Consider the following 13,427-nt stretch of genomic DNA (forward strand, 5'->3'; position numbering starts at 1 on the left):
AGATGCCAGACATTGTGAAATTACCTTCTTGGGTCTGGATAGTGTTGTATGCCTATAAATATTCTTGGGCTTTGTTCTAGGACATAATTAAGTTACTTGGAAACAGTTTTTTTTGCTTTTGGATCTTGCTTCTAAGATATTTTAGATGGGACTAGAACAGTACCAGTTCAAAGCTAATTTTTCCCCACCACTGAGGGGAAAAGTTCCCCACTGCTGTTCATTCTACCCAGTTTCCCACAAATCTCAAAGTTTTTCCAGTTTGGCTCATGGGAGCAGACAATTCTCCTGCCTCTGTATGAGCACTGGGCACCATTCCCTCTAATCCTTTCGAATGTATTTCCCCATCCTCAGGTAGCTTCCTAATATATATGCGCAGGTCTATACTCAGCTGAATACTCTAGGGCAACCCTTTGTAGATTTGTGGGATTTTCTCTCTGTACAGGTCTCGCTTTTCTAGGACTCTTGCCCGTGAGCTATGGATACCTTTGCCTCTCCTACTTTCAGCAGTTTTTACTCGACCCAGTGAGATGACTAAGCTCCACCCAGTGAGGATGGTTTCTTCCAGCTGGGCAGTTGAAGGGCTCACCTTGTTTCTCATCTCTAAGAGATCATTGAGCTTCACTGCCTGATAAGTGGAGTGTCTTACAAACCATCATTTTATATACTTGGTCCTTTCATTGTTTCAGAGGGGAGGGTAAATCCGATTGCTGTTATTCCATCTTGGTCAGAAGTAGAAATTTTAGATATGGGTCATAGATAAACTAGTCCTTTTCTATGCATCTAGCCACCACTAGGATATTCAGTGAAAATCAGCATCATATCAGACAAACACTTATTATATTTCTTAAATGTTTTCAAATTGTTGCTTTTGTGTGCTTAAAGTGTGAAATTTATGCAGATTTAATAATATCTTGTCCTATGCAGTGTGGTTTTAATTCTCTCTTAGAAAGTATTCCATACAGGTATATAAAGTAATCTTCATTATAAAGTAATTTGTTATTTTTTGAATTGCCATTTTAAAAATAAAAGATAGCCATGTATTACAGTAGCATTTTTGTATTTTTATTTTCTTTAGAAGCTGCAAAAAGGACATTTCAAGAAAAGGGCATCTTGGCAGGAGAAAACAGGAGTTTCAAGCCTCACTTGACTTTTATGAAATTGTCCAGAGTACCACAGCTCCGGAAGAAGGTAGGTAAACATTTTTGTTATAAGCCCCAGTTTACCAGCTGCACCAGTCTTACTAAGCATGCTTTGGGCACGTGTGAGCTTTGTAGTGGTTCTTGACACCCTACCACTCTGGGTCGTGGGATTCCAAGTCAGTTTGTTTCCCACTCCCAGGGAGGCTGAGTTGGCTTGTGAGACTCCATGCAGGCTCTTCCAGCTGTGCCCTCCTTTGCCACAGGGGCTCTTCTTCTGCACCCTCTGCCAACATTAGCTGCATACTTGGACCAACATTTCCTGATGCTGCTTCTCTTGCCAAATTTGCTTCCTCCCTTGAAGAACATTGAGGCAGGGCCAAGTACTATTTTATTGCTTTCTCTGCTTTTGGTTGTTTACAGCCTGCTGCCCTCCAGGCTTCCTCCTCTGGCCTGCATACCTGGTGCTGCTCACTGGAACTGGGATTTTCATGGTGGGATGCACTTCTTTACCCCCCTTTATGCCACTCTTTCAAGATTTCCAGAAGATGGCCTTGTGGTTTTAGTAGTTGTCTCCATTGAAGGCTTGGAACAGCTGTTCCATGGACTGGGCAGGAGGATAACTAAGGAGACCCAATCCCACCATTACTTGAAAGTACTCCTCCCTGAGGATGGGCAGAAGTGACATGAACTAAGGGATATGTCTCTTGACCTCCCACATCTTTCTACCTTCCCAAGCTACCCCGTCCTCCCTCAGTTTAGAGTAACTTTTGGTTTTCTTCTGGATTTATGAGCTTTTCTCCCGGAATCCTAAGGACACCCTTCATTGTGTTTCCCATTTCAGCCTAGGGAGCTTCTCATGCAAATTTAGCCATTTGCTGACCTGCTCTAATATACCAGAGTTTTGGAGATGGGCATGCAGATTAATGTTTGTTCCTGCTCTCCATGACCCCTTGCTACAGTTAAGACTGATTTGCAGCTCTATAAATGAAAGTCATGTTTATTAGTAAGTGGATCTCTTTTCTAAATTGGACACATATTTAATGTCTCTTTGCACGGAAGATCTTTCTTTCTTTCTTTCTTTTTTTTTTTAAAGATTTTATTTATTTATTTGACAGAGAGAAATCACAAGTAGTCAGAGAGGCAGGCAGAGAGAGAGAGAGGAGGAAGCAGGCTCCCTGCTGAGCAGAGAGCCCCATGCGGGACTCGATCCCAGGACCCTGAGATCATGACCTGAGCCGAAGGCAGCGGCTTAACCCACTGAGCCACCCAGGCGCCCTCTTTCTGATCTTTAAAACATGTATTTGGGTGATTGACCATCCTGTGGTTCTGAATTTTCTACAAATTGTTGTGAATACCTTTTCAAAAAGATACCTTGCGTGGTTTTCTTTTTTTTCTTTTGATTACTATGCCTCACATTCAATAATAACTAAATCAGGTGCCATTCCTGAATATTTAGGTAAAAACAATTTGTGTAAGAAACAGATTTAGACATTTGGATTAACAGCTGACAAAACTTGCAGACTGATGGTTAACTTCTTTACTCATTATCATTCTTGTTTTGCTTTCAAATGGATTGTCCTCTTCCCAGTGATTTCATACTTAATCACAGAATGACAAATCAGTGGTGAAGGTAATATTCACATTTTGAAGTGCTTCTTTCTCTGTTCGGTGTTAAATTTTACTTGAGAGCGCATGAGGACATTTATCAAAGGAGTGTTTAAACTACTCTAGAATATGAATTTTAATATTTTAGATTAAATTTAAATGATTCCTTGGCAGTTAATTTCCCAGAATCTGCTCCCTTATGTTGTAGAATGGGAATATGAGTCTTACAAATACGAAGTGGCTGACGTGAGAACCCATTCTTCCTGTTGCCGAGCCCTGTGGGGAATCCATCTTAACCCTTTCCCAGGCCCAGATTCTTCTCTCCCACTGGCACGTCTAGTTCATCCAAATTGATTTCTCTTGTCACATGAGGAGCTCCCTGGCCCAAACCATACTAACTCAACAAAATTTACCACGCGCTTAATATGCACCAGACATGGGCTGCTGGGCTCAGAGTTATGATCAAAAGAGAAACATGGGGCACCTGGGTGGCTCAGTTGGTTAAACGGCTGCCTTTGGCTCAGGTCATGATTCCAGGGTCCTGGGATCGAGCCCCAAATCGGGCTCCCTGCTCTGCAGGAAGCCTGCTTCTCCCTCTCCCTTGTCCTTTGCTTAGTTCCCTCTCTCATTGTGTCTTTCCCTCTGTCAAATAAATAAAATCTTTTAAAAATTTTTAAAAAAAGAGAGAAACAGTCCCTGCCTGAATGGTATATAAAATCTAAATCAGATTGTATTTCATTTAGATTAGAAAACTTAATCTTTAGAAAATAAGGTATGACCTCACTGCCTTTCAGTAAGCCCCAAATTTTTTCTTTCCAATAATGGAATGACTCCATTCCTATGTACTACTACGATGTCCAGTGTTTCTGAATGTGTAAGAAAGTATACTTTAAACATTGGGATTCATGTGTCAATGCCAAAGCTGCAGATTCCCACCCTCTAGTTTCAGATCTGGAGATGTACCTAAAGATTGTGACTTTTGATAATCCATCTGTGCCACGGGTGATTCTGATCCAGATTTTCTGTAGAGCAGTGTATTCAGAGAGAGAGACCTGCAGGTTTAAATAAATAACCAACATTTTTTTTTTTTTTAAATGCAGGAAGTCATTTGTTCCACTGTAAAAGTTAAAGCCAGTATGAAAAGGTAGCATGCATAAAAGTGCATTTTTATTATGCTTTGTGATTTGGAATACAGATGATTTGAAAATTTGTGGTTCTTCAATCTCTTTCTTCTTAACTTTTTACCTTTTCAACTGTCCTTTCTCAGCATTCGTTCTCTACACGGTTTTTATTCAGGTTCACTTATTTGTAAGGGAGTAGACATTGGTGAAATCAGTAGTGGAATGTATTGCTAGTATTCAGCGTTGTTTAGGTTGACAAAATAAAAGGAGAAGGAGAGAGAGAGATAGGAAATAATAGGTTTTTATCACTCAAGTATTGAAAGTTTGTCTTATTTCAAGTACTTTCTTTTATTTTAAAAGTGATTTTAATTATTAAAGTATTAGGTGAATATTTGGTCATTGTAAACAGTCCAAATAGATGCAAATCTATAAAATGGAGTATACAATTTTTCCTTCAGCACCACCCTACTGCCCCCTTCTTCCCAATATAATTTCTCTCTCTGGAGGTTACCACTATCGGTATATTCTCCTGACTTTTTCCTTTACACTACAAATGTATATAGGTGCAAATACCTGCATATAGTTTCTTTAAAACAGAAATAAGTATACATTGTTTTGATTTATCATAATTTATTCTCCACTTGATGAATAATTACATTAATTTCCATTTCTTTGCCAGCATAAAAATGCTGCAGTGAGATTCCATGTTCATTTTCCTTTGGGTAGACATGCCAATACATCAAAGAACCTATGGAGTGTCAAGGTCACAGGATATTATATATTTTAACTTTTCCAAAACACCATAAATTTCCTTTTAAAATAGTGGCCCCAATTTATACCTCCAGCCACACTGTATTAGAGGAACATTTGTTTGGGTAAACTTGAGATAGAAGGACCATCAAAGATTATGCATGGTGGCTTGGTATGGCCCTTTGAATTGTGAATTAAGAAATTCCTGTAAAAAAAAAATTCTCACAATTCATATTCTTTAACTAAGAGGTTCATGCTGCTGGGATTATCCTAAACAAATAAGTTTTTAGTTGAGATAAAATTGATATGCAACATAGTGTAAGTTTCAGGTATATAACATAATGATTTAAGATATGACTATATGGCAAAATGATTACCATACTAAGGTTAATTAACACATCTATCAACTTATATAGTTACCTTTTTGTTGTTGTTGTGGGGACTTTTAAGAACTTTCTTACTAACTTTCAAATATACAATATAGTATCTTTTCTTTATAATGTAGTATTTTAATTATTATCACCATGTTGTATACCCAGGACTTATTTATTTTATAACTAAGAAATAATTTTAAAGAAGAAATTCTTTATGTATAAAAAGGTTTACTGAGGAAATCATGTAATATAGGAAGTCCTATAATAGAGGAATGCAGGAATTCCTTTATGATGAGGGAATTTTTAAGTCAGTTATGCTAAATCATATCAATGATTTAAGAAGCTATTAAAATAGGCAATTTATAAGAATTGTGGAATGGATTAAAAATATAAACAATAATTAAAGTTGTATAAAGATAGTTTCCCTGGGTTTGCCTTCAACACAGCTTAATGTGCTTCCTTGAATTTTGGAGCTAAAATGTAGGCTCCCACAACTGCTCTTTTAGCCCTTATTTCTTCTGGTAGATCAGTGAATACAGCTGACCTTAATGTCACCTGGACTATAGTAAATTCCCCTTGACACACCCAGAATTTCTCTCTTGGTTGGTTGGGGCTTTGCTTAGGTTCTGAGGAAGAGTGGAGCCTTACAGGGCTGATCACAGAAATGGTGTTGGGCGAGTTAGAAGTCTCATGGCAACGGAGGCTAAAGGGAAGCCACAGATGCAGGAAACGTGAAGGTTTTCCATTATCTTGAGGAGTGTTCTTTGAGTTTCTGGTATGGATGGTGATGCAAAGTGAGAGTATCTCGAAAAGAGCTGATGGTGTCTCCCACAAAGATGCTCTGTTTTGAAGGTTGGCGTACTCTCTATATTTCAGTCTGACCTGCCAGAAGGCCAACCAGAAATCATTCTTTGTAGTGAGGAGATAGATACCGGTGGACTCCGAAGATACTGGTGGTACTATTGTCAGGGTAGATGTGATAATTATTAGTGAAAAGGGGTGCTCTGGGTAGAGAAGGGCCCTGGATCATTACAGGCCAGTTCTTAGATGGTTAAGATGATCCACTCATTATTATTTACAGGAGGTGTAACCAATTATTCTGTAACAATACCTCACGTGGTACTTTTTTTTTTTTTTTTTGGTCATATACCGGTTATTTTTTATAGTCTAAAAAGCTGTTATCCATGCCAGTATAAAAAAATATTCAAAGTTTGAGTCATATCGGTCTGTTCATGAAGGTAAAACAGCTTGACATAAAAGGTGTGGACAGATGTCTGGTGCAGGGAATGAATGTTGACCTCCACTGGAATGGTCAGAAAGATCTAGTCTGAGGATTTCCCAGTGGTACTGAGTGTTGGCTTCAGAAGTCCCTAGGCTTCTGGGGTGCCAGCCTTTGGTAGTCTCCTATTTGTAGATAATACTATTCAGTAGAATTAACCAGAAGCCCCATGGGATGACCAAAAGTTCTATGGATTGTGATTCAGAATTTTGAAAGTACAGAAACTCCTTTCTCATCTCCTGGTACAGATCTTCCTCTGCTACAGGCTGGTATTCTGGTTCCCAAGCTTAGAACTGAGCTTGACTTTAGATTCTGAGAAACTTAAGATTTTTCTTGGCATTGTCTATTTTCCTAACACTAGGAGGCATTTAGTCACTGTGTTTTGCATATTCTTAGTTGAATGAAATTCTAGTAGGGTATATTGCATAAGAGAATATCGAAAGTAGTTATTATATATTTTAAAGCGAGTTTGATTATCATTGTGCTTTCAGAGTTGTGGTTTCATTAAATGAACGGAGCCTCAGAGAATCTTACTAAATTACCACGTGTTTAAAATAGTAACTAAAATTCAAGAGTTTTTCTTGAAATATATTTATTTTAGGTTGTTAGTCTGCAACTTGTTCACCTCTGTGCTTTTTATACTGCCCTTCTTTTAGATCTGTTTTTCTCATCGAGTGACCTTGTATTTCTCTGATTTAACCATTGCAAAAACTGGTTGGTTAGAAGTGTGTGCTAACACTTGGTGGCAGAAGAAGACCAGTTTCAAATCAGACATGTATCTTAATGCAGATCCAGATTTCTCAAGAAATAAATGTGATCGTGTCATGGATAAATCAGTTGTATTTAAGCATTAATTGTTCTCTGGCCTTTTTAGGTACATTTCCTGATCTGTGACTCTTTCAAATTACTCAGATAGCACTACACTATCAAAGCTGCAGTTTATTAATTGACTGACACTTCCTTTTATCAGCTCTTCACAGAATTAGACAATGAGAGAACTTCAGAATGAAAGAAATGATTTCCTTTGAAACTGTTAGTTACTACTGTCACTTAGATGGGTTTGTTTTGAATGCAGAATTTGATATGCCCAAAGCATGGGCAGAGGGGTAGTGTTGGACCCTAAAATGATGAGGCTGAGGGACGTAGGGAGAAGGAAACCGGGAAGTGGAAAAGGAAAGCATATGGATGCAGGTTATGTTCTGACAGTGTAGGTAAGGGGGAAAACTTAGCCTCTGGATTGTTTGGGGATTCGATATATAGGACCAAGACTGTAACAGAAATTTTCTCAGTTTTTTTTTTTTAAAATTATTTATTTATTTGAGGAGAGATCACAAGCAGGGAGGAGGGGCAGAGGAAGAAGCAGACTCCCTGCTGAGCAGGCAGCCTGATGCAGGACTTGACCCCAGGACCCTGAGATCATGACCTGAGCTGAAGGCAGATGTGTAACCAACTGAGCCACCCAAACACCCTTCAGGATTTTGTTAATTGTTAAGTGGGCTGGTATAAGTTAGTTACCCCTCACTTTCCTGGGTCTGCATCATAATGCGTCTTTAAAAGTGATTTTAAAACTCAGGAATACTAGTTTAGTTTAGGAATAGAAGACTATTCCTTCTTAAGGAGGTGTCTGTAATAAATTTGAAGGAACATGAGTTTTCTATTTTTAGCTTTGTTGTTTAGCATTGGACAAATCTTATAACCTCTCTTGACCTTTGCTAACTCATACTTAAAGAAAGAGTTTAGTGTTACTGACTCCTGATTCCTGTGCTATTCTGAAATGTCTATAAGATGAACATTTTAACGAAATAGGAAAATTTGGCTCCACATAGAGGGTTTTTTTTGGTGTTTTTGTTGTTGTTGTTGTTTTTTAAACTTCAGATAGGTTTTCTTGTATGCAGAAAGGAGGAAAGTCTTTAAGTATAGGAAGATGGTAGCAACTTAGATTTCGCTCTTTCCTTTATCCTGGAAACTGCACAGAGCAGTAGAGACAATGGGGAAACTATCACAAGCTGCATTTTCCGTGCAAGTAGGACATAGAAGAATTTGTAAAAAGCAAATGATGTGCAAGTACCAGTAGAAGCATCGGGGACCAGCAGGACTTTCATGAGAAGCTGCTTCAGGATGCGGAAGACTATACAGGGAGGAACAGACCTCTACGTGGCAGATGCAGAAATGATCAGGAAATTTTCATTCCCAGAGGGTGAGGACTCTACCCTAAGAAGGTAGAGAAATTGTGAAAGGGGGCCCAGAGGAAGTGAATCTCAGGAAGCACTAGTTTCCGAAGAGGAGAGAGTCCCTCCCACAGCATTGAAGTGTCTCAGGTCTTGCAGTGGAGAGGCAGTGCCCATATTCAACAGAGTCCCTCCCTGGAGCCAGTGGGGAAGAAGCCTTGAGCAGAGGAGCCTGCAGGACTGCCCCGCCACTTCCTTTCCCCCTTCCCTGAAAGGGGGCGCTATAGGGATCCGCAAGTCCTTATTCTTCCAGCCAAAAGCTTGTCTCAAAATTTCCTTGGTACAAGATAAAGCACATTGCTTCAGTAAGCTAGTCCTGAATCTCCCAACAACGAATGACTTAATTCCTCATGGTTTCTGGTTGTTTTCAAATTTCTTCATATGACCAGGTGCACTTAGATCTGAGGTTAGAGTGGAGTTGGATTTTTCTTAATTAAAATTCAGTAAACAAACAGAACACAGCAAACATCTCTTCATTTTAATGGTTTTTTAAAACTAAAAGTCCAGTGAAATCTGCCCTGAGATGGAATAATAATTTCTTCTGAGATATTCTAGGTGCCATTAGTCAACTGTGTCATCTACTGTGTGTCAAAGAGCACTATTTATAGCAAGTGACTTCACTTATGTTACTAATGCATTTTTCAACTTCGTGTTGTTGTGCGGTCTTTCTCTTAAATAAAAAAACCCACACTGAGTTTGCAATTATTTAACAATTGAAAATGGTACACAGGTAAACTGAATGTTTGTTTGAAACTGTTTATTACTTTATACATCTTTAAAATTGAAGCATATGGGAGAGTATAGACAGCTGAATTATTTAAGGGAGGATTCTAGGAATGGACTAATGTCAGAGAAACAAATGATGCCCTGGTTGGCCCTAATTCTGTTAGAGATTTTGAAAACTCTAGAAGAAATGACGCAGTCAACCTAATTTTAAGGCTGTGCAAAGTGGCATGAAGATTTGAAGCAAGTATTTTCATTAGTATGTCTTGAAATTTTTCTCACGGAATATCTCTCAGGGTTTTACGTGAGGCAAAGATGCTGTGATCAAGCAAATGTTAGCAGTGTTGGGTTAAATAAAGTTAATCTGATTCTCTATTCCAATACTTCCTAGGAATTTTGAACCGCTGATATTTATCATGACTCTCAAGAGCTTACAGCAAGAAAGACTGATCTTTTGCTCACAGATGTGGGTCAGGTGTGGCTCTGCTGTGCATTGTCTTTATGGAGGACCTGCGCTGAGCAGCCTCTGTGTAGGAACATGCTGGTCTTTTGGCAGAAGGAAAAGGGAACTGGCAAATCCCAAGCTGATTCTTAAAGCTCACAAATGAGTCACATCATTCCTGCTCACATCTTATTGGCCAAGGCAAGACACATGGTTCCTTCTGAATTCAACAAAGCAGGATGTGTAATGTACTTGCAATAAGGGACACTACAGGAAGGGGCAGTGAATATTTTGAACATTTAGTTCACCTCAGCATCATTTCCCAGATGTACTTGACTAGCAAGTCCTTTTTTCATTGACTGTCTTGTAGCACTAGTGTTTGGCAGAACATGGTTTAGGAAATGTTGATCTTGATAATTCAGGCCTACATGATATGTTTGCTTCAAACATCCAGATTCAGTGGACATTTTTACTTATTTTCCAACATTTTTATTTATAGACAATATTCTGACTTAAATGTAATTTAAGAAACAGTTTTAGAACTAGCGTTGAAATATGCAATAACAAAGTATTCAACGTAATTAGAATTGCATGGATTTGGCTTAACTGTATTAAAATATACATGTCCTATCTCAGCTATTACCATTAGTGTTGGGAAAAAAATTTTTTTTTAAAGATTTTATTTATTTATTTGACAGAGAGAGATCATTAAGTAGGCAGAGAGAGAGAGAGGAGGAAGCAGGCTCCATGCTGAGCAGAGAGCCCGATGCAAGACTCGATCCCAGGACCCTGAGATCACGACCTGAGCTGAAGGCAGCGGCTTAACCCACTGAGCCACCCAGGCGTCCAAGGGAAAATTTTTTTCTTAACTAGTCTTTTGTAGGCATTTTGAAACCTGTTAATTTCATTTTCCCAGTTAATGACTGACTGGAGTATAATGATCTTTTTTTTTTTTTTTTTAAGATTTTGTTTATTTATTTGACAGAGAGAGATCACAAGTAGACAGAGAGGCAGGTAGAGAGAGAGAAAGGAGGAAGCAGGCTCCCTGCCGAGCAGAGAACCCGATTGATACAGGACTTGATCCCAATACCCTGAGATTATGACCTGAGCCAAAGGCAGAGGCTTAACCCACTGAGCCACCCAGGCGACCCTGGAGCACAATGATCTTGTATGAAACTGGCAAGGACCGCAGTGGATTGATTATGGTTAAATCAAAATAGAACACATGATCAAGAAAACTTAAACTTTATTCCCAAATAGTATTGATACAGAATCATTTTGTTTAGTTATAGTAGCTAATTTCTTACCCACTTGACTAGTCGCATAAAAACAAACCAGCTGGCATTATTTGGATGGTCGTAAGATTTTCTCCACTACTGGAGAGTGGTTATCCAGCTCTTGTGAATTTTAATTGCTTGCATAAGAAAAGAAGATAAAGCTGTATGTTTTTCTTAAGAGCCTGAATTAGATTTGAGGGGAAACTAAGGTTGCAATCCAAAACTGTACGAGTTTACATTGGAATTATATTCCTAATCTGAGCTGATTACTTTTGACCACTCATTAGAATATTATTCTTTCAAAGAAAAGTACTGTTAAAAGCAGAGTAATACTAGTTTGAATTACTAAATTGCTCAGTTCTCTTTCACGTGGTTACTCCAATAAATTAGAGACAAAAATGTTAGTAGCCTCTTTCCCAGGGTCAAACTTCATGTTTGTGTGATTGAAGACCTAACAAGTATGATTGAAGACCTAACAAAACTTGCACATATCACCTAAGGGACTAGTCACTTGTGATGACAGGCACTCCAGCTCAGTTCCTGCAGTAAGGGTTCATCCTCTAAAAACTACCTGATGGCACCATTTTTATTGTTGCCAAAACTGATACCATTTGGAGACCCATCTTTAAGGCTGTCTAAGTAGAACTGTGGTTGTACATTGCCCTCAAGTTGATGACGGGTATAAAGACTTTCTTCTTTAGCTACTGCTTTCCCCACAGCTGAAGTTGATGGTCATAATTTGTTACATAACTTTATTTGGACCAGGACATTTCTTGCACAGTAATTTCATGTTTGGTCTCCAGCACTACTGTGAAATCTTACCAAGCCATTGCCTGGGAGAATGTTCTGTATGACCCCCTCTGGTGGCCTGCACCTTCAGCCACATCTCTCCCTGTGTATACTCATTGCACTGTTCAGGATTTGGTCCTCTTGGATTCTTACTTCTCACCCTCCCTGAGAATGATGGTAAGACAGAGAACTTTGTACTCTTGGACTTCCAGCACAACTGTCTCTAGAACTTAATTCGGTGGAATTAAGTGTGTGTGTTGGCAGGGGGAGTGGTCACGTGATAATAAACTGAATGGGTGTGGAAGTCCTGTCACATACCTGTCTCCGTCGATTGTAACAGTCTATGACACAGATCCTGACCAGCAGGGGCTAAAACTGTAATCCCTGTTGGCGGGGTATGTGTGATGGGAAGAGGTGGATGTGTGGTAGGTGCAGTGGATATGGAGGGAATGGTATCAGGTGTGGTCAGTTTAGCTTTCTTGAGACCCAGCCCACCGTGATGGCAGAAACCAGATATAGCCAAAGAATATACCAGCGCATGCAATCTTTTGCTTAGCATTATCCTAAGATAATCCCTTGCTTCTCCTTAACTTTTCCATTAAAAAAATGTTTTTTTTCCCCTACCAAACCACTGCTTATTTTATTAGTCTATATTTGGTTTTTGAAATTTTGAAAAGATAATTAATTTATAAAATTTCTAAAAGAGAATATTGTATGAAAATTTCTGGTTAGTCTGGTATCCTTCTCTCTGTAATTTATTTTTGAAGCAATGTGTAATCTCATATTCATAGGTATATACTGACAGTGAGTCCATTAGGGAAACTATGTAATCTCTGTAATTCTATTTTTCAAAAGTATACCACAGGGGGATTTCACATTAAATGTGATTAAGTTTGAGATGAGGACCAAAGATTCCAATTGTATATTATATATAAAACTATTTTGCATAGCAACGTATATCATATTAAAAGAAGTCATTGGACACATTTCTTGCTCTACCTGGAGAGAAATACTAATTTTGAAATTAGATTAAGAGGTATACATGATTCCCAGGTTTTATCTTTAGTGACTGTTTCATAAGTAATTATTTTTTTTTCCTACCAAGCTCTCTTTTATCTAAAATGATATTCATGGAATGTTTCCAAGCAAGTAAAGTGAAAAGGCTTGTATCATTGAACACCTTTCAACCTCATTCCATTTCCTAACCTATAGCACACTCAGTGTACATCTTAGTATTACTCTTTCTTTCCTGTTCTTTCACTCACTTCTCATCACATTCCCTTGTTGGGACACCTTCCTCTGGTAGGTAGGGATTTCCATCCTAAGTAGTGTGCACAGAGTAGGCCTGGGCAAGTGAAGTATAGTGCTCTATTGAGAATGATGGGGAGGCAGCAGGAAGGAAGAGTGTTGATGGGAAAAAAACCAAGGACATTCATTAATTCATAAGATAGTGGGAAAAGAAGCAAGTACTAGGTGCACTAGAAGTGTGAAGAGCTACAAACACGTTCTAGGTCTTTCTTGCTTAACGTTAGAAGGCTACAGTTAGTGATGTCTGTGCATACATTAAACTGTTTTGTCAAATATATGACCCCCTTTATCTAGGTACGTAGCTCTCATTTGGATCACATCTGAGGCTACAATTAGGTCTGGAGTTCTGTCTATAGACAATCTAACCAATTTAGGTGAATGATTTTGACCTC

The 13,427-nt window shown here is 38.7% G+C and overlaps 1 protein-coding gene across 4 annotated transcripts in view; it reads left to right on the plus strand.

Moving 5' to 3' along the window:
• Window positions 1-13,427, plus strand: part of AKAP7 (A-kinase anchoring protein 7) — a 154,120-nt gene that overhangs the window by 67,778 nt on the left and 72,915 nt on the right. For all 4 annotated transcript variants that reach the window (XM_059400730.1, XM_059400731.1, XM_059400732.1 and 1 more), the window contains exon 6: window positions 1,076-1,188. In XM_059400730.1, coding sequence (XP_059256713.1) covers window positions 1,076-1,188 — 113 coding nt within the window. The remainder of the gene's footprint in view (window positions 1-1,075; window positions 1,189-13,427) is intronic.

Source organism: Mustela nigripes, chromosome 5, assembly GCF_022355385.1.
Source record: "Mustela nigripes isolate SB6536 chromosome 5, MUSNIG.SB6536, whole genome shotgun sequence".
NCBI lineage: Eukaryota > Metazoa > Chordata > Mammalia > Carnivora > Mustelidae > Mustela > Mustela nigripes.